At 30.7% G+C, this 26,502-nt stretch overlaps 3 protein-coding genes and 1 long non-coding RNA gene across 15 annotated transcripts; 1 reads left to right on the top strand and 3 right to left on the bottom strand.

The window, feature by feature from the left end:
• Positions 1 to 4: 4 nt before the first annotated feature.
• Positions 5 to 4,485, bottom strand: LOC114943465 (major facilitator superfamily domain-containing protein 6). Of its 8 annotated transcripts, none has more exons than XM_085489117.1 (11): positions 4,353 to 4,485; positions 3,341 to 4,076; positions 3,122 to 3,244; positions 2,377 to 2,679; positions 1,854 to 2,190; positions 1,524 to 1,714; positions 1,250 to 1,386; positions 1,022 to 1,137; positions 642 to 887; positions 373 to 519; positions 5 to 290 (listed from the first exon to the last, which is right to left on the bottom strand). In XM_085489117.1, the coding sequence occupies exons 3-11, from the start codon at positions 3,176 to 3,178 to the stop codon at positions 220 to 222; spliced, it is 1,605 nt and encodes a 534-aa protein (XP_085345243.1). In that variant the 5' UTR covers positions 3,179 to 3,244; positions 3,341 to 4,076; positions 4,353 to 4,485; the 3' UTR covers positions 5 to 219. The 8 variants fall into 8 exon arrangements, with proteins under 8 accessions (XP_085345243.1, XP_085345240.1, XP_085345244.1 ...); XM_085489114.1 differs by having other exon boundaries at positions 3,122 to 3,340; positions 3,411 to 4,076; XM_085489118.1 differs by having other exon boundaries at positions 3,122 to 3,340; positions 3,536 to 4,076.
• Tsf3 (Transferrin 3) lies at positions 3,558 to 19,130 on the top strand. 4 transcript variants are annotated; one of them, XM_085489108.1, is made up of 19 exons: positions 3,558 to 4,054; positions 5,672 to 5,817; positions 6,087 to 6,248; positions 6,320 to 6,420; positions 11,198 to 11,305; positions 11,852 to 11,954; positions 12,317 to 12,450; positions 12,833 to 12,960; positions 13,048 to 13,192; positions 13,296 to 13,453; positions 13,632 to 13,753; positions 13,843 to 13,994; positions 14,329 to 14,572; positions 14,663 to 14,811; positions 14,965 to 15,123; positions 15,425 to 15,532; positions 15,624 to 15,754; positions 15,879 to 16,034; positions 18,666 to 19,130. In XM_085489108.1, the coding sequence occupies exons 5-19, from the start codon at positions 11,200 to 11,202 to the stop codon at positions 18,849 to 18,851; spliced, it is 2,181 nt and encodes a 726-aa protein (XP_085345234.1). In that variant the 5' UTR covers positions 3,558 to 4,054; positions 5,672 to 5,817; positions 6,087 to 6,248; positions 6,320 to 6,420; positions 11,198 to 11,199; the 3' UTR covers positions 18,852 to 19,130. The 4 variants fall into 4 exon arrangements, with proteins under 4 accessions (XP_085345234.1, XP_085345235.1, XP_085345236.1 ...); XM_085489109.1 differs by having other exon boundaries at positions 6,070 to 6,248; XM_085489110.1 differs by lacking the exon at positions 5,672 to 5,817.
• Positions 10,928 to 17,336, bottom strand: LOC114943467 (uncharacterized). The gene is made up of 3 exons (XR_014926230.1): positions 15,607 to 17,336; positions 13,016 to 13,206; positions 10,928 to 11,284 (listed from the first exon to the last, which is right to left on the bottom strand). It is a non-coding gene; the product is annotated as an uncharacterized LOC114943467 (long non-coding RNA).
• Positions 17,472 to 25,165, bottom strand: LOC114943464 (cytoplasmic dynein 2 intermediate chain 1). 2 transcript variants are annotated; one of them, XM_085489107.1, is made up of 16 exons: positions 25,058 to 25,165; positions 23,643 to 24,413; positions 23,409 to 23,528; positions 23,165 to 23,334; positions 22,842 to 22,995; positions 22,614 to 22,754; positions 22,403 to 22,543; positions 21,935 to 22,246; positions 21,690 to 21,862; positions 21,391 to 21,610; positions 21,150 to 21,301; positions 20,933 to 21,072; positions 20,799 to 20,857; positions 20,557 to 20,711; positions 20,338 to 20,470; positions 19,526 to 20,261 (listed from the first exon to the last, which is right to left on the bottom strand). In XM_085489107.1, the coding sequence occupies exons 1-16, from the start codon at positions 25,067 to 25,069 to the stop codon at positions 20,139 to 20,141; spliced, it is 2,976 nt and encodes a 991-aa protein (XP_085345233.1). In that variant the 5' UTR covers positions 25,070 to 25,165; the 3' UTR covers positions 19,526 to 20,138. The 2 variants fall into 2 exon arrangements, with proteins under 2 accessions (XP_085345232.1, XP_085345233.1); XM_085489106.1 differs by lacking the exons at positions 19,526 to 20,261; positions 20,338 to 20,470 and adding an exon at positions 17,472 to 17,777 and having other exon boundaries at positions 25,058 to 25,125.
• Between the last annotated feature and the right edge of the window lie 1,337 nt (positions 25,166 to 26,502).

Below are 26,502 nucleotides of genomic sequence, written 5' to 3'. Positions count from 1 at the left end.
TTAATTGAGTAAAAAATAAAATTTATTACATAATCAATTTTCTAATTTTATTTTCACATTTTAATAATATCTCTAATCTCTTGCGTTAAGTATCTTAACTTGAGATATGTATTTCTTAAAAAAAAAAAAAAAAAATATATATATATATATATATGTAAGAAAATAATGTTTTTCTTATTTTTTATATTTAGAAAATTTATAAAAAATTGTATAAAAAAATTACGTTTCTGCTACATCACAATGTCTTTGTGCATCATCAGGCTTTCTCCATTCAACATTATTTCGTGTGTCTGCAATAAAAGATCACTTTTTTACAATATTTTGAACACATTTTGGCGATTTACAAATTATTTATGAATCGCATATCTTTACCTGGTGTATTATGTTTTAAGTACATATTGTGAAGAATGAGATACATTAATGCAGAAAATGCTGCAAGCGCTGAAAATATTCTTAAAGTGATTGCACCACCAACTTTCTTGTACAAGATACCTCCTATTAAACTACCAACCGCAAATCCTGAAAGAATATAAAACATTTCAAGAATTTTTACTAGAACTGCCAAAATATAAATTCATACTATCACAAAAAAATTTGCGTTATAAAACAATTCTTGGTATAATTGAATAATAAATTCTTACCGAAACCATCGTCCATCCCTGCCACAATTCCTTGAACTGTGGCTGATGTACCGGGTGGTGAAATCGTGCTCGCATATGCTACTATTGTCGTGTAGCAGAGCGCGTATGTTGGTCCCTGCATGAAAAATTCCACTGGAAGCACCCACCATGGTGTTGGTACAAGAGATATTAATCCTAGACGCAATGCGTAGCATACAAAGCAGAATGTAAAGGTGTAACCATATCCAAATTTCTTCAATATTTTACCTGACAAAAGAAGAAATTTTATATTAGATTTATATTTATAGAACGTAAAATATGTACAATTATACAATTGTCATTTATGTAGCGTACAAAATGTTGATACAAAAATTATGATACAAAAATATTTTTTACATTACCAGATAATGAGAAGAATATTATCTCGCCACCGAGAGTTTCTGCAGCTACAGTTAATCCCTCTATTAATTTAATTTCACCCATATAACCAGTTGCCATAGCAAGATCTTCTAAATACCTAGTAATAAAAAAAATTAAATAGTATAATATAATTCTATTTATATTTCTATTAAATAACAGGAAAATGGACAAAAATATAATGAAACATATTGATAAAAATAGAATTTTACCAAAATAAAAAGTAAATCATGAAGCTATCAAGAATACCGGCGAGGGTAGCAAAACACAAAAATATAACGATAGGTTTCAATTTCAAAAGCGCACATACATCCTTCAATATACTTGTCGAACTTGACATGAGTGGCAGCTGTAACAAAAATATACAATGAGGAGACATGAAATTAATATAATATGAATGAAATTCTTTTTCTTTTTCTCTATTGTTTCTTTTTTTCTATTTATTCTCTTCTCAATTTATAATACCTATAGAATAATAATAATTACCTCCAATTTTCTACAGCAGATTAAATCAGCAGAAGTAAATGCAAGCACAAGAAGAAACGCTGGCGTATAAGTCTTATAGATTTCTCCTTGCGACCACAAGTCCACTGTGTAGCCAGCTAGAAATGCTGCAATTCCAAAACCGACCGTACCCCATACTCGTTGCCTACCATATCCCATTTGTCCACCTTCACCTGAGAGCACATAACTTTAGTGAATATTCTTCCTTCTTTTCGTGATATTAATATATAAAATTGTACAGTTAATTGCAAATTACATGCAAATAATACTTTTATATTTTGTCTTATTGAAATATACTATAAAAACACTTACCCAATATGTCAAAGCAAACTGCATCGCTTATACAATTGGAAACATTAAAACCAATATTGCCAAGAGACATTAAAAGGACAAATCCCCAGAAAGTAATAGAAGTATATAGACAACGAGTATCCTCGAAATTATCACAGGTAACATTGCAATTATTTGATATATTTTCTTGGCACGGTGACGTTTCATTGACATTTAATAGGCATGTAGTATCCGGTGAGATAAATGCTTCTCCTCTAACTGCATAAAAAGATACTTGCGTGGAAAAATTTGTATCCTTGCATGTCCAATAGCACATGGTATCTTTTGTACCGTTACATGATATGATTGCTGAAGCATGCTTAAATAAATAAGAAATAATACTTTGAAACGTTTAAGTTAAAAATATTTAAAATATGTTTAGATTTATATAAAAATAAATTTATAAATGTAGATAAATTTTTTTTTAATAAGTAATATTTCACACATAGGAATTTTAATATTATTGCATTATTAATAAAAAAATATTGTAAATATAAAAACTTACATAATCTATATCGCAAAATGGCAAGGATGCGCACGAGATGTTTTGAAACTGATGATCTGGTAGCATCGGACCCGGCAATACTGGTAAAAAGTACATCAAAATGTAACAGCCACTTGTTACAGCAAGCAATGCTATAAATATTAATTTTCTCCAGGCGTAAAAATAGTCTACAACAAAGCCGAATGCTGGTTTTGCGATCAGAAATAGCAGAGGTAAAATTGCAGTTATACTGCCCATAATTAATGGTGAAACACCCAGTTGTTTGCCATAAACTGGAAGAAAAGGTAAAATAGGACCCATAGCGAAAATAAAAAAATAATTATCATTATCTTTTTGCAATATACATATATAGATAGCTAATGATAATTGATTCAACTATTAATAATTAATTTTCAATATTTTAAAGATTGTCAATAATACATACACATAAAGACATAAATATTATATATTTTAAATATAGTATATATATTTTCATGTAAGTTAATTTATACATATATTTTTTTAAAGATTTTATTTTATATATTAAATTTATATTATGTATTTATATAATTTATTCATATTATAAATGCATGTCTCTTTATATTTTATATAATATGAAGAATATATATATATATATATATATATATATATATATATATATATTATATATATAAAAGTTTTTCAAATTAAATAAAAATTCTTATAGAAATATATATATATATATATATATATATATATATATTATATATTTAAATAATTATTTACCTGCCATAAAAAAGAAATAGTGCGCCTTTACAGGCAATTGCCTATAATTGATCTTCATGATATTCGAATAAAATCTGATATATGTCCAAAAGATTTTGCACTCTCTCGTACTTTAAATATATTTCTATATATATATTAAGGAAGATACTAAAGTTACAATGCAATCATATTTATTTACAATCTGGCGAGGTCAAATTCGAATTACATTGAAAAACATTACCTGTAAAATAAAATCTCATGTAGAATTTTCTACAAATATATTACATACGATGAAGCAGAATATTACAAACATATTTGATATTTCCGTGAGAATTATATATTTAATATCACGTATGCATTTGAATTTGAATCATCGCCATTTATGCGCGATAAATCACAGTATATCGAAAAGGTCGAACTTCAATTTTCTACAAACTTCAAACACTTCATCCAAAATGGCGCCGCGCCTGACTGCGATCAGCTGTTTGTTGTCAAACATCGACACACACGTTTTACGCACGATTCGACGTTTCTATTCGAAAGAAATACTTTATAAGCACACGTTCGTTTCTCGTCACTCTCTTGTGAGATCGTCACTCAAATATTAGTCTCCAGTCGAAGAGAGAGAGAGAGAGAGAGAGAGAGAAAGAGCTGCTTGTCACTCAATATAATACATTATCGCCGTGTTTGCTTGCATATATTCAGCGCAAGAAGTTTGCCCCCGTTCATTTTTCATGCCTCTTAATCGCTTGATGAGTAGCATGCTGTCAATGATACGGAGCTATTATGTCGGAGAATATGTGTGCGTTTGGATCGAAAATACATACTTTAATATATCTGTCACTATCTGAACTACACTTTACGCACTTTCTGCACGTAAAAATGATACGCATATGCGTGCATTCATCCTTCGGCGGGATAAAACAAGAGCAGAAAAGAGCAGTTTCTCAAATAGGTAGATTTTTCTGATATATATGCTTCAATATAATATAAAAGTTGTAAATATCACAATTTTTATTAGACTACTTTTTTAATCGACATATTTCTCGCGTCTGAATATTGGATGCATTGTATGCAAATTTTTTCAATTGCTTTTACGAGAACAAGATTACGTAATTTTATATATACATATATATATATATATATATATGTATATATATATATATATATATATATGTGTGTATATTATTTAACGACAATGCAAAGTTTGATTTCGAAATTTTACCAAATATTAAAAATGTAACAATCATTACATAAAATATTATTGTTTTATCTCGATAAATAGTACACTTGAATAATAAACTGACATAGCATTTTCGATTTACATAATGTATAAAAGGAGCTGCGCCTGAGCAAGACGCTTGCTCGTAACTGAAATATATGTGTGTATACCTTGTATCAGTTGACAGCTGCAGTATCATTATCTTCGAGAACGTGATAACGACACAAGTTATCTCATTGATAGAAATAGAAATTATAAATTTATCTTGCATAGTATCTCTCTCGAAAGTCATGTAATTAAAATTTTAATATAAGACATGCTATACTTATATCATATACATATATATTTTTCTCTTAGCTATTCAAAGATCTTTGATGTTTTCTCATTATATATATGCGTTTGATTGTTTTTACAAGGTAGGAATTTCCGACTCTCCTCATCTGTTGAATATTTACTTTTATCTTTATGATAATTAGTGCTGAAAAACGCTTAGATAATAATTAATGTTCTTGATGTATACGAATATATTCTGAATGGAGAAGTTGTTTTAACTCTTTAACAACGCATAATATATTGTCATATGATTGTATCTTCCTAATCATAAATTTTAATTTTTCCAAGAAATTTTACGATTTACGATATTATTCTCTTTTACAAATAAAGTACATTTAACATGAGAATACAGAAGTTAATTCCAGATTCAAGGACAATAATGAAATCTTATCTCGCTGCTAATTATCGTGACTCATCAGTAATAATTGTCATAATCTCTCAGTTTTGCGTTATACATATAAATACATATGCCTGTTGATTTGATAATATTCACAATTAATTTATATTATTATTTAAATGCAAATAGAAAAAAGCGAGAACAATTTATATATTTCTAATAGATTATTAAAATATATCTATTTTCTCTTTAATTTTAATATATATCTTATATTTGTAAAAATATAGATTTAAAAGGCTTTTTTGTATATAAGCTCTTTTCAATTAATTTAAAAGTATGTATGCGTATTGTTAATCTCATGTATACGAGAAAATAAAATTTATGGGTTTTCAAATGAGATTAATTCCCGATATTACTAATGAATAGTATAAATCATATATGTGCATATAAATTAGTTTTATTCCTATCAAAAAATTGAGATAAATAAGTAGTCTTATCTCCAAAAGATATACGAAAGTAAAACACAGGCATATAAATTATATATTTTATCAATTATAAATGAATCGATTATGGCAAGAAAAACATGTAAATACATTTTCTTTGCCAAGAAACTTTTCTCTTTTTAACATTTTTCTGCTTTTAACACTTCTGTTTTTTTAATTTTTTTCTTATGATTTCAGATATCCATCAGCACAGTATATTCAAAGTTTTAATTATCTCTTGAGTGATAAATCAATTCATTCGAAGTTAATTCTTCATCGTTCTTTGACAATGCGATAGCGAAATACTAAATAATAACACGCACTCGTTCATCTAACAATAAAAGGTAACATGTGTTTTAAATCTGTATTTTTAAAGATTGCGAAAATCGAAGATCAAACACAGCAATTATAAAAACAAACATTTTTATAATCTTTCAGAATTATATAAATAAAAAAAAATCATCTAGATATAAACTCTTTAAAGTATTTCCTATTAAACATCGTTCTATCTCTCACGAGCAATGTAATTTTCGCAACATAATATGCAACGTACATTATACAGAAGTCTCCCCATTTCAATCTCTCTCTCCCACCAGATTTAATGTGATTCCAGTTTCCTACATCCACACACACACGCAAATATTGGACGAAATCGGTCGGATCAGCAGTAAGGAGCATCAGCTGTGTGCGATCCAAGTCGCCGGACAGTCGGAAGATTTCGATCGGTCGTCACTCGTCTTTTCGTTAACATACGTTGCAGATTTTTAAGTTCAGTGTAAGTTTTTTGTCTACACATGCTTGATTGTGTTGGATGATATATTCTCAAAGTCCGATCATCTTCTACAGACATATTCTTAGCTGAACGCATCTGGACACAAGAACGAACAAGACAAGTGAAAAATCGCAGCCTACCGCATGTATGATGAGAATCTCGATATAGAGTTAAGGTATGCAATGATGAAAAATTGGAATCGGCTCTTCGAATCAAGAGACACGGTAGTGTCTCGCGACCAGTTAAGGGCGTAGCGGAGACACCGTGTATCTTAACGCGAGTCGGACATTTGAGTCTTTATAATATTTCGAATCCTCAATAATGGCTGAAGCAATCGAGTTTATACTAGACTTAATCGATAGATTGAGTTCGAATTATATAATAAAAGTGTCTTTATTTCTGCTCTACGTGATTTGTAAGCAGAGATATATAAATGCAAAGTCGAAATATGAAAAATTTCTATTAAGAAACGTCCCCGTCATCATTATCATCATCATTATCATCATCGACCACGCATACATAGTAGTATCGTGCTACACGTATTCACACGTATACAACACATGCGCACACATATATCACACGTACACAACACATGCAAGATGCATGTAGTGGTAATTTTGTCCATCTCGCACGTTTTACAACAGATGGCGATAGTGGCGCTCCGCCATATCGGCAGCGTGCGGGGTTATGTTGGCTAACTCTCTCTCTCTCTCTCTCTCTCTCTCTCTTTCTCACACGCACACGCACACACACACACACTCTCTCATTCTCACTCACTCACTCACTGTTCGTCTTGTGTACTTATTTAGTACATTCATGATCGGCAGCGTGCGGGGTTATGTTGGCTAACTCTCTCTCTCTCTCTCTCTCTCTCACACACACACACACACACTCTCTCATTCTCACTCACTCACTCACTGTTCGTCTTGTGTACTTATTCAGTACATTCATGATTAAACATCTATATGCATTAATGTGAAATTTACTTACAATTAGTTTACTTGAAATATTCAATCTCTAAAGTGTTTATCTTATAAGATAGACAAAAAAATCTGAGTAAATAATAAGAAAAAAAAACAAGGATTATTATTGTCATAATTTTTTATCAATTAAGTACTCTCAACTATCCAATAATTAAATAAATACGTACAAATGTGCGCGCGTGTACACACATACACATATTGATATTAAAGAGATTGAAGGAGAGGAAGGAGAAGATAAAAATTTAAATATTCACATATATTTTCAAATATTATATATGAATTTATAGTTTACATATCTAATTAATAATGAATTTCTAATTATATTAAACATATCAAAATAAAGACATACATGTATTTATCAAATGAATAAAATTATTGAATACAGACTTAAAAAATTTATTAAACATAAACTTAAAACATTAATTAATTAAACATATTCCAAATTTAGAAAAAATAAACTTTATTTATATATGCAACAGCTTTTTAAACTAAATTTTTAAATTCTATTTTATATTAGACAATTATCTCAATCAACATCTACGTCCACATTAGCTGCACTGCAGACTACCTCTACAGCCACATTATCTGCTCCGCGGATATAGCGTTATGCCAATACGATACATTACATGTACTTACTTACTTGCCTTTACTGTACCAACTCTTGTTCTTTCCACGTAATCATGTTTTTACAGTTATCGTTTGCTGTATATCTTCCAGCAAACTTTATTTCGTGTGAAGTGTATTTAATTAATTAAATCTCTGCGAAAGATTGAGAAGATGAAGGGATAATTCAAACTATGAAGACATGGTTACATGGAAAAGACAAGAGTTGATACAATAATAAAGACATACATGTATTTGTATCCTGCTGGCATAAGGTTATAGAAGTTGATTGAGATTGAAAAATAATAATGAAAATAATAAAAAAAATAAAGACACATGTATTTGTATCGTGCTGGCATAAAGTTATAAAAGTTGATTGAGATTGAAAAATAATAATAAAAATAATTAAAAAAAGGAAATATTCAATCATCATTTAAAAGCATATTTGAAATCTGTAGAATAAACAGTTTTTGCAAAAAATGTGGAGCATTAGAGCTCTAGTAAGTCTAAAAATAAATGTAAACATCAATTAATAATAACTGATGTTATATATATATTATATATATAAACCAATTTGTTGCAATATTCACTATAAAAGGTTGTAAGGGTAAGATGGCTAAAAGTGAATAATTTAAAAGATAGTTAACATAATTTTACATAAACTGAAATATTTCATAGAATAAAATATTTGTAATATTTCGAAGTTTATGTAAGATTATGTAAAAATTATACCTTTACAACTTTTTATAGTAAATATTGCGAGGAATCGATTTATATGAGAAAAATTAAGGTAATTCTATTTTGAAAATATAAGTGACCTTTAAATAACCTTGAAAATCGCCGTTTAGGAAAAAGTCTGTGTCAACTTTTTCTTTTTCGAAATCCTGCAACTTTTATCTAAATTTAATAGAAAATGTATAAAAAATGCTCGACATTAGTACACACACACACACACACACATATGGGTAAATTTATATAAATAGGGTGCTTTAGGAGGAATGATCAGGATTCTAGGATATGATTGTACACATCATTTTAAGCAAAGAAGTTTAGATAAACATGTTTAATAATTGTTCTATTTCGGTCATAAAAATATACAAAAATGAATGATATAATCTCTAAAAACTCACCTTTAAAAAAAGGTAAAAAAAGGCGACCAGTTAAGGGCACGCCATTAACAAAAATTATCCATTGCAAACCCATGTAGAATCCTATCCTATTGCAAACCCATGTAGAATCCTATAAAAAATTAATCATTGCAAACCCATGTAGAATCCTAGGCAAAATTAACCATTGCAAACTCATGTAGAATTGTATTAAAAATGATCCATTGCAAACTTATGTAGAATCCTACATTGCAAACCCATGTACAATAGAATTGTATGAAAAATTATCGATTATAAATTCATGTACAATCGTAACAAAAGTAATGAAATAAAAAAAAAATTGCGCCAAGTGAAAGTAGAAACTTGTACCAGTGGAAAATTAAAGTTGCAGACATATATAGAGTCGTATAATGAATCAGTAAAAATTTAAATTTGCAAATGTAGAATCGTACCATAAAAAAACTTATCTTTTAAAAAAAAAGATAAACAAGATGCCAAGTCCATGCGCCATGTAAAAAAGAAATAAAAAAATTTTAGTTAAAAAAACTGGGAGCGCTGCTAAATAATATTCTAACAATATTAAAATTAAATTGTTACTTTTAAACTCATTACAGTTAAAATATGTTTTGTGTTTAAATTAATTAATGTTACTTTAAGGTGCATTGTAATTTTGAAACTTAGTAGCGCGCCCAGTTTTTTTAACTAAAATTTTTTTATTTCTTTTTTACATGGCGCATGGACTTGGCATCTTGTTTATCTTTTTTTTTAAAAGATAAGTTTTTTTATGGTACGATTCTACATTTGCAAATTTAAATTTTTACTGATTCATTATACGACTCTATATATGTCTGCAACTTTAGTTTTCCACTGGTACAAGTTTCTACTTTCACTTGGCGCAATTTTTTTTTTATTTCATTACTTTTGTTACAATTGTACATGAATTTATAATCGATAATTTTTCATACAATTCTATTGTACATGGGTTTGCAATGTAGGATTCTACATAAGTTTGCAATGGATCATTTTTAATACAATTCTACATGAGTTTGCAATAGTTAATTTTGCCTAGGATTCTACATGGGTTTGCAATGATTAATTTTTTATAGGATTCTACATGGGTTTGCAATAGGATAGGATTCTACATGGGTTTGCAATGGATAATTTTTGTTAATGGCGTGCCCTTAACTGGTCGCCTTTTTTTACCTTTTTTTAAAGGTGAGTTTTTAGAGATTATTGAAATATTCTTCAGAAAGAATCGCTTTTACAAAACCGAACATCTTATGATATATTTTTAGAAGTTTCAAGCTACTTTAAGAATTGTTTTGAACAATTTAAATATTCAACAGTTTAAGAATTTGTCGAGGAATATATTTTCAGAAGCTTAGAAATGTTTATAGTGTATACGATATAAATACACGTGGAGTGAAACTAATGAAGTGAACATTCGGTTTGAAATTTGAATTATAACAGACTGCGACTTGCGTATATTTAGTAAAATTTGGATCGATTCGACTAACAGTTTTATATAATAGAGGTATTCTCTGTCAGCAAAAAGTCTCAAGGTTAAAAAGCGAAAGTATACTACGTATTATATTCGGCGTCAGCAGTGCGTGCTCTTATATCGAAAATCATGTTATTATTCTTACTTGTTTTGTAGATCTTATTATTAAAAAATTAATATTTTTTTAAATAATAATTGCAATATTAATAGTTTGATTTTACAATGAGGAAAAGAATATAAATAAGAGTGTCTCACAACACGAATCTATCTATCTTCTTTAAAAAAGGACAGTTGCAATGTTTTGAATTAAAAATTGCTTAAAATATAATATTAGTTGTAAAATCAATTAGATAATGTGAATAATAGCAACAAATATACAAATATTGCTGAAAATTTATTATTTAGAAACACTTTTTTTTAAATATCTTTTAAATATATAATTATATTAATATATAAAAGAATATTAAGTTTTTTTAAGAGATAAAATTATTTTTACGTCTATAGAATAATAATTTGTTAAAATTACTTATATGTGACATTTCTAATATACACAAGTAAGTTCGATATTGCATGCATGCTGGCCCGAGTGAAAATATAACTCATTGTCAGTGATAAGTTTATCATAATATAACTTGATTACACTATATGATTAGCCTTTATATAAAAGCAGTGTTAAATGAATCGCGAATCATAGATTCGTTCATTAGAAAACTCGCTGTTTAGAGAATTATGTAAAAAAAGGATATTTATTTTCAAAAGGGATGGCGACAAATCCAAGGTCGAGCATAGCTTTCCGTATGTTTCACTGGCTTATTTTCACATTCATCTTTGTAAATATCCACGGATCTGTCAATATTGAGAGAAAATGTAAGTAAAATTAAAATCGTAATGATATTATTTTCATTAGACTATAATATTTATTATAAAAAATGTTTTAAATATTTTTTATCGACGCTTTTGTATGTAAAGAAAAATATATCGCGTTTCCACGAAATATTATGTGAGAAAAAATTATTTAGTCATAGTAAAGTAATAATGAGATTGTGTCACGAAAAGAATATTGCCAGTTCCTCTGTTAACTGTTAAACTGCAAACTGTAAACTGTAAAATTGCTAATTGCATCACGCAAGTTATCGTTTCATTATAAAAGGAAGTTGGAAGCTTGTAAATACGGTCAACTATTAGTTGATGCTTTCCGCGTTCTTCTTCTTTTCACGAGGCACAATCGCAAAGAAAAATATTTTTTTTTGAGGAAAATCTTTTAACAGTTTTTATAATATTGTAGTATATATTAATAAAATTGTACAAAAAGATGTCAACTCATAAAAAAGCATACGTACAAATATCAAGAAATTGAAAATAATTCTCAATTATTTCGATAAATGAGAGTAAATAATATGTAATATGTTTTAGGGAGACTATGCATAGTAAAAAGCGAGCATACTTCAAAAAGAATTGCTTTACTTTGTCCGAAATTGGTTGAAAGTCCAATACAATGTATTATAGAACCCGATAGGCAAGTATCACGTAGATAATATGAAAGTTTTGAAATTTTAGTCAATACTTGAAAGTTTTCTTTTTTAAGAAGCCATATCTCCGTTATATTTTCTTTTCTTTACTTATCATGATGATAATTGTTTCCAAATTTTTTTTCAGTTAAAAGATAATTATAATATTATATTATATATAATAATAATATAATATATGAACACATATTATATATAACATTATGAAGAGTATTTTGAGAGAAATATGAGAGTCTTTCTTATAGATTTCTACGAAGATATGACTTTTTTAAGAAAACCGATTGCACAGCTCGATTAATTTTCCTTTTTTCATTTCAAGCAGACTTATTATATAAAAATAATTGTAATTTAGGTTCAGCTGTTTACGTCGCATAATCGAAGGTGAGGTCGATTTCACTGTAGTGGAGCCAGAAGAACTTGTAGCAATAAAAAACTCTTACTTATACAACGTTCTAGTCACAAATGAATTAAAACTCATCCAATACGGTAATTAAGATAAAAATGTATATGGAATGAACAATATTTTATTTTTACAAATTTTTTTCCTCAACAAAAATGTCGAACAATTTTTCAGTACGTTTTATAACTAAGTTCCAAAATAAATTATTACTCAGATTATCATTTATTCTTTGGATTATTTTAATATTCATACTTTGGATTATTTAATATATTTAAAGAATATCTTTTTTTTTAATATTTAAAACAGGGATTAATTTTGATAAATATATATATATTAATTTATCAAAATTAATCCCTGTTTTAAATATTAAAAATAATATATTCTTATATACATATAATTTGATTTAAAAACTTGCTAAGAGTCTATCGTTTAAAATTATAGCAATCTCTTAAGACACGTTTTTTTCAGAACCGGAGCGTTTTAAAATAGTGGCCATAGCGCATAAAAGTGTACAACGCACATGGGACATTAAAGGCAAGCGATTATGTCATCCTGGCTTTAACACTGTCAACGACTGGTCTACAGTTTTTTCAACGGTTAGCGAGCCTTTCTTTCTACATAAGCACATTAAAATTAAATTGTTGCCCTTACCTGACATATTATCAATCCCTCGTATATTTCAGTATCTCGAAAATTTGATAATTCCCAAAGAATGCAATTTCAATATGACACTATTCGAGAACAGAATGCACGCTTTGTCCAAATTCTTTGAAGTGGCTTGCATCGCTGGTCCATGGTCGTCGGATGCGATATTTGATTATCAATTGAGTACGTATGTAATTCTAGAAATACAAAAATTCATATATTAATAAACTGTGGAAAGTGTAATTATTAGTAACGTTTTTTTTTCGCGCGTGTACGTGTGTTACAGAATCAAGGTACAAGAATCTCTGTGCTGCGTGCGAAAATCCGTCCAGTTGTTACAATACTGATAAATATTATGGGCGGGAGGGTGCTCTATTATGTCTCACCGATAACGTGGGTGACATCGCCTGGGTCAGATTGGATGACGCTCGCGCGCATTTCAAGGTAAGGATCGTCCATTTATTCGATCCCATTGCTTTTGATCTCGAGTTAACAAAAAAAGAAAAAAATTTGTGTAATTGGGAAGAACCGATCACGTGTTATGCCGATCTAAAAGAAGTTTATGACGGATTGTAGCGCGATTCTCTAACGCGGTATTAACATCTGCCATGGCTTGATGCAGGCCGAGACAATCGATACACAGGATTTCAAGTTTCTGTGCTCGGACGGTACCACAAAACCGCTTGCATTCGATCAACCGTGCGTTTGGCTATCAAAACCGTGGCAGGTCATCATATCTACAACGTAAGTACAACGTCATTTATGTTTCTTTGATTTTAATTTTCATACTTTAAAAATACGCAAAATTTGAAAACCATTTATCTTCTCGTTAGGGAAAGTGCCATGAAGATCGCCAACTTGATGAATTCGATGGTCGACACATCGTTCTGCTGGAAAAACAGCTTGTTGCAGCTGATGGAGAATTATTACGTCACTTCGGCCAACGTAGACGCACTAGAAGTACCGTCCGATTATTTATCCCGATGTAACGTGTATATATATATATATATATATATATATATATATATATATTGAATAACATTCCTCTTTTACGTTAGTCATGAATAACATTTGCAAAAATTGCGCGTTTTACATATTTGGATAAAATCAGTTTTTCTCGTACACCAGATTAACATCTTTTAAATTATACATTTTTTAAATACAAGTGTATAAGCTGCCCGAACGCGATTGTGATCTCTATCATCAAGAATTTATTAAATTAATTATTAATTTAATGCTTAATTAACTAAGATTTGGGGAATTGAAAGAGGTATAAAATACTTGGTATTGTTTTAACGCGACTCATTTCTCGATTACAGTCCCAAATTTCATGAGTGCTTATGCTCAATCGGATTGTCGACCTTCAAGAACGGTGCGATGGTGCGTAATAAACGATCTCGAATTGTATAAATGCGAGACGCTGAAAGACGCCTCCATCATTTATGGTGTGGAACCAATGATCAACTGCTTCCAGCAAAATAGCGACTCGTGCTTGAAGGCCGTACAGAACAAAGTAATGGACATCTTTATGGCGCGACCCGAGGACCTTCTCGAAGCTAAGATGTAAGCGAAAAGCATGTCATTGGAGAGATACGATAGATAAAAAGGGAAAAATTGTTTTTCCCTTTTATTTTTAGATTGCTTTTCTCGTAGGAAGGGTTTGAAGCCTATCGTCCACGCGATGACTAACGTAAAAGAGGAAGTGAACAGAATCGTGGCAGTTGTAAAAATTAATTCCCGGTTTAAGACTATAAAGGATCTCAAATATGCTAGAGCAGCCTTCACGGGCTACAGAAGCGTCGGTGCGATTTTATGCATACATGTATATACGCATATATAAACACATATATATGTAATATGATATAAATATAAAATATATATATATATATATATGTAATTTTATATTCTCAATCGTTAAATTGTTTTTAATTCTTTAATTATTGATGTCTTGTCAGGTTGGAACGCTTTTGTGACATTCATGAGGAACATGTCGAGCAAAAATTGGGATTGTTCCGATGCGCAGGCTGTTGCAAAATTTTTCGCGAACAGTTGTGTTCTCGATTGGTATCATTACGAAGAGCTTCCAGCTAATTTGCATTCTTTATGTAAAGAAAGTACGTATAAGAAGATATGATGGCACAATCGCGATTAAACGTAAACGAGCATCGATCATAAAGATATGAACATACATAATATATGTATAGAAACACGTGGCAGATCTTATCTAAATTTTACGATTCAATGAAAACGACATTTAATATATAAGAGCAATACAAATGATATATGATGATGCGCGAATGATAAAACACTATTTTTCGAAGTTAATAAATTCAGTGTAATCACATAAAAACGATTATATAGATGACATATATGAATAAAAGAGTAGATCAAAATTAGATACGATTTTTTTTGCAGATGCGAACCGAACGAACGACGATTTAGATGCCTTCGATTATTTAACTTCGGGTGTCGTCGACGTTGCGTTCATCAATCTCAAGGTTATAGAAAGCAAGACAAAAATCGGTAAGTTGCACGGATTATTTCAGTTTAATAATGTTTTCTATATTATTTCTACATGTTACATATTTAATACGTACCTTTTATAATATCGCAGGTGATTTTTCTTATGAGAAGATTGATCATAGGAATATAAATGTGAAACCCAAGTACAGGATATTAGGTCCAACCTTGGCAGAAACCTCGCATAAAGCTCCATATTTACTCACTTGGACAACTCTTGGTTCGGTAGTTCTTCTCTCTTTTTTAACAGCAACTTAATGTTACGTGTGTTGTTGTGAATGTAGACTTTCCCTTTTTCTTGTCTCAGTTTGTAATTTTGCTTGTAAATGTATTTCTTCTGTTTTGATAGATAGTAACACATGAGAATATCACGGATCTAAGACGTCAGGAGATATATTCCATGCTGCTCGAAATAGATAAGCTGTTTGGGAAGACATACAGCGGACAGACACCTGCGTTTTCGTTGTACGGGCCTTACGACGGCAATTATGGCGTTATTTTTCCCGTAAGTTAAACATGGAATACTGGAAATATAAAATTGTGTAATTTATTATTAGGAGTTTAAGAAGATAAAACTGAAGCAATCACAAAAAAGATTGATAATTTTGCTTCAAACTGTCTTTCACAGCACACATATCCGAAAGAAGACATTCAAAGGACATCCAGAGGATATGTTACATCCTCTGAATGTTCTCTGAACGTCTGTCAGACATACGTACTGTTAGGAGTTGATTCTCTTTTAAAGCTCGCTCCTATGTTTTAAAAGGTTTAAACAAAACAATAAGTCGAAATATCGAGAAAATTTTACACGGAAATGTACCTATTGAGTTGGAGCTGCAACTTGTGATTTTGTTCAAGTTTGGTAGAATCTTCTGCTTGATTAGCTAATCGGAATCTTCGCACACGCAGTCTAGTGGACGTTCGAGGACGTCGAGCTTCTCTGAGAATTTCTCGTTTCTTGCGCATCCGTAATACACATAGCCCTTGTCGCAGTACGCCCAGGGAAAGTGTGGGCACTTGAAGGACACGAACGGCACTCCTTCGGCGGTCACTGCAATCACGCCCACGTCGATCTGTTTCTTAAAGTCCCGTAATATCGCGGAAACCGCTTCGTCGATCGACGTCGCCTCGCATCGCCGTAGAATTCGCTGTGCCGGTGCGCACCTATAGATAGCTTCGTCGCAACCCGAGATGGACACCGAGCCACCCTGATCGACGTAAATGCCACAACCGATTGCCGTTCCGGTTGCACTCACACTTCCATACAGCTTTCCCGCTTCTCCAGCTGTCGAAGTCCCGCTAGCAAGACGCTTTTTAGAGTCGTACGCCACCGCCCCGACCGCGCCGAGCTAATAGTGTTCTTTCTAATATCATGTCTTACATATAGCATAATTACAAAATGAAAATATATTTTTGTGCAATTAGAATGAAACGTTCAGAGCATAAAAATGATCTAGGTCTATAACTTGTTTAAAGAGACACTCTTTTTCTCATTTAGTTTTCATATTTTATATTTAAAGTAGACGCAGGAAAAATCCTCTTAAATAAATTATAATTGTTTAAAATAAGGGCAGATTAAATTTATAATTTATAAAGTGCCATGTTAGATGTAACTAAATTTAAGAATTTTTGAAGTTTAAATTTACATATATCTAATAATATACACTTAAAAAATTGTAAATTTAATATGCTCTTCGAACCATAAATCTATAAAAGACAGAGTTTCTCTAGCTATTTTAAAATTTATAAAAATTCGATTTGTTACTTTTACTTGAACGTTTTACGCATGTATGAATATAGATCTACAAGAACGTGATGAATTGGTGAACCTGTAAAATATTAGGCTCGATCATCAAAGATTCGTTTGATTGAATCATTTCGACTTCCGAGGTTTTTTCGTCTCCTTTTTGTCTTTCAATTACACATTCCGGTATACATTTTTTTGTATCGAATTTCTGTCCATCTTGTAATAGCTGTTGTGTCTCTCGCGTATCGTTCAGTGTTTCTTACATTCGACATTGTCAATTTCATAATTAATATTTTGTAATTATATAGTTATTTCTTTCATTTATTTCTGTCTTTATTATATTATATTAATTACCATCATCTTCTTCGTGTAACGTCTTTGAATCAAATGTTGCAATCAGCTGACCAGATGACAATGTAGGAAGATTTGATTCCGAGGCGAACTTTTGCGCTCCGTCCTCGACTATCAACACATGTTCCGTATTTTGCAGGACCAGTTTGGCTGTAAGAATGTGAATTTATTAAACAGGTTACTTTAGAGAGAAAAGAAATAAACATTTAATTGGCAAAAATTTTCGCAATTAAATTATTGACAAACAACAGACCTAACGTTATAGGATGTGCTATATTTCGGACGGCGCCTACGCAACCAGCACGTAAATCGTTAGTCATTATCGCAGCATCCATCACGACCTCCCCATTAGCATCTAAGGAGCCTCCGTACGCGCAATTAAAATACTTTTTGCTCTCCATGTGACAAATTGCATGCTCGACTGCGTCCAACGAACAGCATCCCTTAAGAAGATTGCGATACGCTATCACAGCGGCTTTCTTCACCTGCATCCATTTGTCGAATATCGATTTTTTTTTGCATTTTATAAAACTTTCGCACATTTCGTGTTCGGTATAGATAACAAATTATTTAACCTCGTCGAGCATAAATTTTTGCGCGTATCGAGGAATTTTCCCAGGCACCTCCATGAACAACAACAACCGGATCCACCCGCGGCATTATTTTTTTTCTCTTCTCTTTCTCTTCTGCGTCTCGGAATTAATTCTGGTCAAGATCTCGTTGATCCAGGAACAATAATCGCATATCATGTTGGTAAAATGTGTCTTTGCAACTTCAAAATTCTTATCTCTCTCAAATTTTCCACAAAAGGAAGCATTGCCCAATGCGTCCATTATATGTGTGAATCAAATACTGGTAAATTTGGTTTTGACATGTAAAAGAGTACCTTTCATACAATGTGTCATTTGCAAGTAAAAAAAATTGTCGATGTTGTTTTATTTTTTTCTTAATAAAAAATACTAAAATATAATAACGTTCTGAAAGATTCTGAAGTATAAAATTGGAATAGATGAATAGTAAAGTTTTGTTTTGTTGTAGGATGGCACGCGTCATTTAGAGTTACATGGTCATCAGGTACTGAGAGGACGCAATTACGATGAAGTCGTAGAAAATTTCATGAAGCAAGAAATTTGCAGTGCCGCGAGCACATGGATCTCTCATTTCCTGGGAACTGTCTCTTCATGTGTAATTGTTGTCGTTCTAAGTCGATTATTGAACTGTTGACAATGAATTGCATGCTTTCTGCGAAGAGATCGCGGTTTATATAATAGAATTATCTGTTATTGATGGTACAATCGGCAAGAGACTAGATTTAGATAAAAGAATAGATTTTTTTCTACACAAAATTATACTTTCGAGAAAATAAAATTAAAAAAATTGGGAAATTAATAATATCTTTTTTCTATCTTAAGCTTGTATAATTTTTTATGATATGCAGTGTCGTAAGTTGATAAACTTAATAGCTTGCGCGATCAATAAATATTTAAATTATAAATATATTTCAATTTATCAATAAATATTTAAATTATAAAATATATAAAATTTTTATAATAAATATATATAAATATGTATATATAAATATATATTAAAATTTTATAAGATTTTTTCTAAGAAACTTTATTTTAATAGTCTTGATATTTTAAGACTTTAATATTTGCGAGAATATAATTTAAATATATATTTTTATATAATATATTTGTAAATTATATGTTTACGTTAAATAGTGTCAGAAATTATCCAAGCTTAAAAATAATGAAAAATATTATTAACTGTCCAATTTTTTAAATAAATTTCCTCAAAAGTGCAAAAAAATTTTATTCTATATTTTTAGCTTATCTTTTTATAGCTAGAATTATCACTCTTTTCCGATAGCATCATCAATAATGAATTACTTGTAATTAAAAAACGTGACATTAAATCGTCTAGACTATATAAAAATTATTACATACATATCAACAGTACAATCTTATTATTTCATTTATCCTCTCTTATATTTATATATTTTTTATACAATATTAAAGAAATGTATATATAAATGTGTTATAAATACTATTTATCTACATTGGACGGTATTTATTTCTTCCGGACGGAATTGTGATAAAGAAAGATACGTGTGCAAAAATTTCACTCGCTACTCAACTAGCCTCTGTAAAGTGTACAAAATTCTAATAGTTTTCAAACGTACTTCAATGCACACATTCAAAAAAATTAATTTCATTAGAAAATATTGCTAGTACATGTTGTCTTGTAAAATAATTAATTTCGAAATATGCAAGATTGTCTCTTATTCAGTTAAAAATATCAATTAAAAATGTAAGTTAATTTCAACTGGTATTGAAACGATATCTAATATCTAAATTATCTGCATTGTAAGTGCACGTATATATTGGAAGTATAAAATTCGTGAATCTATTCAACTTTCTTCGAAAGTATTGATAATTGCAATTCTAACTGATCTTTGTTTTCTATTAGTGCCCTTCGATATAATTCTTTCACGAGTCCATTTGTTACTTATGGAACCGAGACATATCGCGAGAACACGTTCAGTTCTTGCAAAAATTCTTCTTTTTTCGAATAATAGAAACCTTTTTTCAGTTTGTGTACTTCTACATTACCAGATTCCGTGCCAAGAGCCTAAAAAGATGTTTTGAAATGTAAAATCTACAGAAATCTCTTTGAAGTATAGACTCTATTTAATCCTCAAACTTACTAAGTATTGATTCATCATATCTTGATCTATCATGCAAGGGGACAACTGTATGCTACTTATCTTTCCCTCTTTTTGCATAGAAAACGTATGTATTGGGCAGATATCACTTTTACTCAAGTCCCATACATGAATTCTATTGGATTTATAATTTTTCTTTATCGCATTATCTGATTTGTTTATCAATAATCTTCTTTTCTTTTATTTATAAAAAGAACTTACCGAGAATTATTATCCAGGATGTATATAGTTAGCGGTTTCGTCTTCGACCATTGCAAAGTTTTAATTTTATCTATATACTGTTTATTTTTCAGTTGTACAATCGGTCTCTCCGTATTTAAGTAATGAAGTCGAATCGTTCCGTCGGTACAACCGATCTAATCAACATAAAGATCACAAATAAGAATAAAAAAATTGGTAAGAATTAAATAAACTTTCAAAACTATAAACGGCAGAAATTTTACCCAGAAAAATGATTGATCGAAAGGACAGACATCGATGCAAGTTGAACTACCGCATTCACCTGTAATATTTAATTAAAATAATTAATAATTTTATCATTGATGTTATTTGATGCGATAACAAAACTGCGACTCACTTATTTCGGTTGGTTTGTACATTAATGGATTAGTTTTGTTACCGATACAAGTAGCATGCAAAACATCGATGCTGTTAGTCACGACATAAATATTATTTGTACTCGCGCTGTCCACATGCATATCGATAAATGTATTCATTCTAAAAGAAAGTCGAATTTAATTAGAAATTTTGGGTATATATACCACGACACAGATTTTCATATTTATTATATTTACATCTCTTTGTCTTTTTCCATCAGAGACATTTTCTGATTCTTTACAAGTCTTATGTTACCCCAATGAGAGAGTCCCAAGTCGTCGATATTTATACCCATATTATGTACAATACTCCATATTATAAGATAACCATCCTCGTCTAAGCTACATATCTGTTAAATTCGTCAAGAACAAGCAAGGATTTAGTAGAACTACATTTACAGGAAAACGTTAATACTATAATAAATGATGGAGTGGTAACCTGGATAGGGACGAATTTGTTGTTTCTTTCTTTAGCGGAAGTAGTCTCGATTTTAGATAGGACGCGTATCGCAACAACCTGTGATGTGTGTGCATCTAACTCTGTAATTGCTGTTGTCGTATAAGTAGGGGTTCTTATCATCCAATCCAACTCGTTAGCTTTATCCGTAATCTTCTGATGCCACATTTCATCGTCCTTCAGATCCCAGAGACTCAGTGATCTATTTTTATTTTTTCATTTTTAAATTTATGAAAAAAATATTAAAAATAAAAAAGCTTAAAGAAAAATTCGAGCCATACCCATCTTCGAGTCCGGCGAACACCATGTCGCAGTTCGTTAAATGAAAACAACAAGTGGTAATTGGGCATTGCGAATAGAATAATTTCTTTGGCATCGAAGGTTCAGAAATGTTCCACACGCATCCGATGCAACAATCGGTAATGTAATCTTGTTTGCTCACGGTTTCAATCTCCTATAAAAAAAAGAATTTGTTTCAAAAGAGTTTATTTTCAATCATAATGAATAATATAATATTCTCACTTACTTCTTCTACAGGAGCATGTATAGTGAGCAGAATCTTGTTTGAGACGTTCGAATAGTGTATAATTTTAATCGGTCTGGAAGCTAAAAACGTTACTGAATGTACAGAGAGTTTCACGAAACCATCACTAAATGATAATCCGTTTTCGTCATTTTGGAAAACGGTACCACCGTGTTCCTTCTCTTCCAGTAACGACAGCACGACTGCGCCCGCGCGATTAAGAAAATCGTTCAACTGTAATACGTCATACGATGGCCGCAATGGAAAACTTGCGTCATCCAACTCGTCTAAATCGTTCCCGACACCATTTTGTTCCTGCAAAGTTTAATGAAAAATTTTAATTTAATTATATATTATAGAATATTATATAATAGTATATTATATATTATAAAATTAATTATAAAATTTAAATATTAATTTTTTGTTAGATTTATATCCAATTTTCTAAATAGCAGAGAATGAATTATTTACCATTTTAAATAAGTTTATATCTCGTTTATTACGTAATTCTTTTCTACAGGTTACGGGAAATTGCGTCCACTTATTGTTACTATGTATTTCGTCCGTTTGTATCTCGATGTCCATATTATCGTCGCCAGTTTGAGTAAACACCTATAAAAAATATAATATGTAATAAACCATCAATCAAGATACAATGCGTTTTATATAAAACGATACGTACTTGTTGAGTATTTAGTTTTCCGTAATTTCTTATAAATTCATCGTAAGGTATCGGGCTGCATTCTAAAAGCGACCATTCCATAAAATCCAGTTTTATCATTTCTAATAATTCCTCGCCTCTACTTCGAGGTTTTTCTTTCTTCTGCAAAAAAAGCACACAAATGCGTCAGAATTTAAAAATACATAATAAATTATACATAGAATACATTCTTTTATGAAAATGGATTACCTCTTCAAGTTGGTTTTCTTTTGGTTTATGAGACTCGATAAGTGGTCTTTGTGATAATGGCGGGGATCTAATAAAGTCCCCAGAGCGACTATCCTCGAAACCTTCATCGGCAGACGACGGCAAAGATTTACTTTCTATCGGTCTGTCATCGTTGCTAAAAAAAATAAATGCAAATGCGTTAAATTGATTGACACATTTTTATTTTTCTCAAAACAGAACGGCTTAGCAAAAACATGCAATGAAATGCTACATAAAGTTGTAACGCTCATAGATAATAAGTATTCGTTCATTTGTCTTGATATTTGATTTTAGTTATCACAAACCTAAACGTCTTGCCAACTGGTTCTCTTAATTCAAGTAACGGTGGCGTGTTGGATTGATTTACAAGCATAGATTCTACTCGCGCTGCTCGTTTTCTCGCTTCCGCGAGATCGTAGTGTCCCGAATCGAGCATACGTTCCTCTTCAATTTTTACATGTGTTTCCGTGCTCTTCTGCGATATTTTATATAAAAAATTAGATATTTATAAAAATTATATATATACACACACATAATATTGAATAATACCTTCTCTCGAGAGCGCAATTCGATGGGTTCTAAAGGAGAAGTGTTTCCACTACTATCCGACTTTTCGCTAATCGAGGAACTATCGCTGTCTGTGCATTCTTGAAAGTCCGATTCATAATCCTGAAAGAAGTAGTCATAATTTTAGAATCTCAATTCGCATCTTCAAATTCTTTAAAGTTAACATGCAATTCAACAAGCTTATTAAAATTATTAAAATTCTTTCTCTTTCCTTACCTCAAAATCATCCTCATAATCATAGTCTGCCTGATCTAAATCTGCTTGTACATCAGGATAATCTGTTGCATCTATTGTAATATCTTCTTTCTGCTCTATTTTCTTCACTTTCTCTGGTCTCTTTACAGCACTATGTAGCATTCTTATCTCACTAGGGCTTAATGTTCTGGATTTTCTACGCTCTTTGGATGACAATTGTCGTTTAGCTTGATCAGACACAGAAGAATCTTGCAATTTTTCCTTGTTTGTCGATGTTTGAGGTACAATCTTCTCATTAGATTTAACATTTAACTTGCTCGTGATTGATTTTGACATATATACTGTATTAAGACCTCTTTTCTCTGAATATCCTGCTTGCTCTCTGGATTTCCTCTTCTTGACTGTACTGTCGTCACTCGATTTAATGGCATTTTCAGATCTAGTCTTGGAGTTTGTACTCTTTTTTGTTAATAAGTGACTAGATGAAGCATTATGTGGATTAGACTTCAATGTTGAGGATGAAGAACTTTGTTTGACAGTCTTAATCTGAGAAGATCCAACAGATGGTTTACTAGTACTTCTAGTTGATTGTGTTTTATTTGTTATAGAGTTCTGTAATAGTTTTGATCTGTCTCCATCTCCTCTACGCTCAATGGTTTGAGATTTCTTTGGAAGATTAGATTCCAATTTTTTCGATGTTTCCACATTGTTATCCTTGCTTGATAGACCTTTTGATTTTGATTGCATGCGTGTCTTAACTTCATCTTTAACTTCAGTTTTCTTAGTAGCTCCCTAAACAATAAAGTAATTATATATTAATATAGTAAAAAAACACATAACAAAACTTGGATTAAGATATAGAATAAGTTGATAAAGTACAATGTTTTTTGCAATAACATCTTATGAAAAACTATCTTATAATTTAATAGACTTTGATTTATTTAGGCATTTTAAGAAACAAAAATTTTGATTTTTATTTTAAATATATATGTATTTTATTTTGTAATTTCCATATTTGTAAAACACAAAATATGAAAAGAATTGTTGTAGAAATGACATTAATTTTTAGACATTAGTTTCGCGGTACAATTATTACATCATGCTAGCATTGATGTTCGAATAAAACATCAAAACAATGAGTCATGCGTTTTATAGTTAACGAGGGATGTGCATAGTGAGATTAAAAATGGCAGTAAATACAAAAATCTATATTCTGCCTTATTATAATGATCTACCAACATTTACGTAGCTTCATAAGAAATGTCAATAATTTCGAGGTTGATGCAAAGAGAAGCCTTGACCGTATAAAAATGTCAAACGCGCGATCGCAATTAAAAAAAAACCGATGAATTTAAATTTTCCGATGCGATTGAGAATAGTATAATATGTATACGATTCGATAATATGCAGCTCAAAAGTTTTTTCGACGTACTCACTTTATGGGACATTATGCAAATTGTTCGGAGTTGACAGTTGCAGACGATCGTGGGGCAACCATGATGTAAACTAATGGCAGTCGCATTGACAACTAGCGCCTCGAGGAAACATTTTCGCAACTAATAAGCAAAGACGATACCGATAAATGGTAAAAAAATAATTGTGCAATTTTTTACCGACTAAACTCGAATGATAATATATAATTTTCTGCAAAATATAATTTTCGTTTTTTGTTTCATTTTTATTCTCTTCTCTTCTTTCTTCGTCGTGTTTGTAATTTGTATGATGTAGGAAATAAAAGAAAAAGAAAAAAAAAAGAAAAAACAACGCACAATTTCAAGAGAGAACATATCGTTAAATTAAATACATCTAAATCTTGCTTTTTGTCCAGATTTTTCGTATAAAGTAAAAATTATTAATTTGCGACTATTATATATTTGTCATTTTTTATCATGGCCAGAGATAGAAAATTTTATCATTCTAAAAATATACACAGTCATCGCGCTAAATTCAAGTAATTATGCTGAAACTGTCATAAAAAATATTGAATTGTTGAAAGATATAATTGTCTTTTATATGACTTTTATATTATAGTATCTTGTAGTACTTCTTGAATAGCTGCAAAATTAAACAATAAATCAATATATGAATTTAATATTATATGTTTGTCATATTCAAGTAGATCAGCTGTCTCTGCACAAACTGGCGAGGAATACTTCCCTCAGCAGGATATTGAGAGATCGACAGTATTCGATTTAGTGTATAGATATTTGAATAAATGTGTTGATAGAGATAAAAAATGGAAGGAGCGAAACTGTGCGTGCAACAAATTTTATAAAGAACACGCGAGAAAGAAAAGTATTCATGGACAAGCCGCACCGACACCTCGAATAAATTTCAAGGAAGAAATCTTTGGAGAACAATTTAAGTTAATTTAACGTATAAGACGGGCAACAAGAGCCAAATCGCGGATGACAATGCGTTATCCTAACGAAACTAAATAATTTTTCGTTAGAATTAAATACCGGTGCACAAGGCACCAAATTTTTACTTGGACACGGCCAAGATTTTAAATATGAAATAATCTCATATTTTGAGATTTAATTTCAATACCCCTTTAACCCCCCTACGGAAAATAAATAAATGAATGCAAGAGAAAAATATAGATCCGAAAATCGCTGAATCGGGAATCGAACCCGAGACCTTTCGCTTGCCGGGCGACTGCTCTTCCAGCTGAGCTATTCAGATCCTTTCGATTCTATACTTTTCTCTGTTATATATATTAATGTTGGTAAACAAACGCATTTTTTAAGCCAGCGTGTATCAAATATAAGAGTTTTAACAAGGCTCTGTAATATAAATATAAATTTAACGTATAAGACGGGCAACAAGAGCCAAATCGCGGATGACAATGCGTTATCCTAACGAAACTAAATAATTTTTC

The sequence above is a fragment of the Nylanderia fulva genome, unplaced genomic scaffold (genome assembly GCF_048542155.1).
Source record: "Nylanderia fulva isolate GAGA-0341 unplaced genomic scaffold, ASM4854215v1 Scaffold8, whole genome shotgun sequence".
Taxonomy (NCBI): Eukaryota; Metazoa; Arthropoda; class Insecta; order Hymenoptera; family Formicidae; genus Nylanderia; species Nylanderia fulva.
This window is presented reverse-complemented; position numbering and strand designations above follow the sequence as displayed.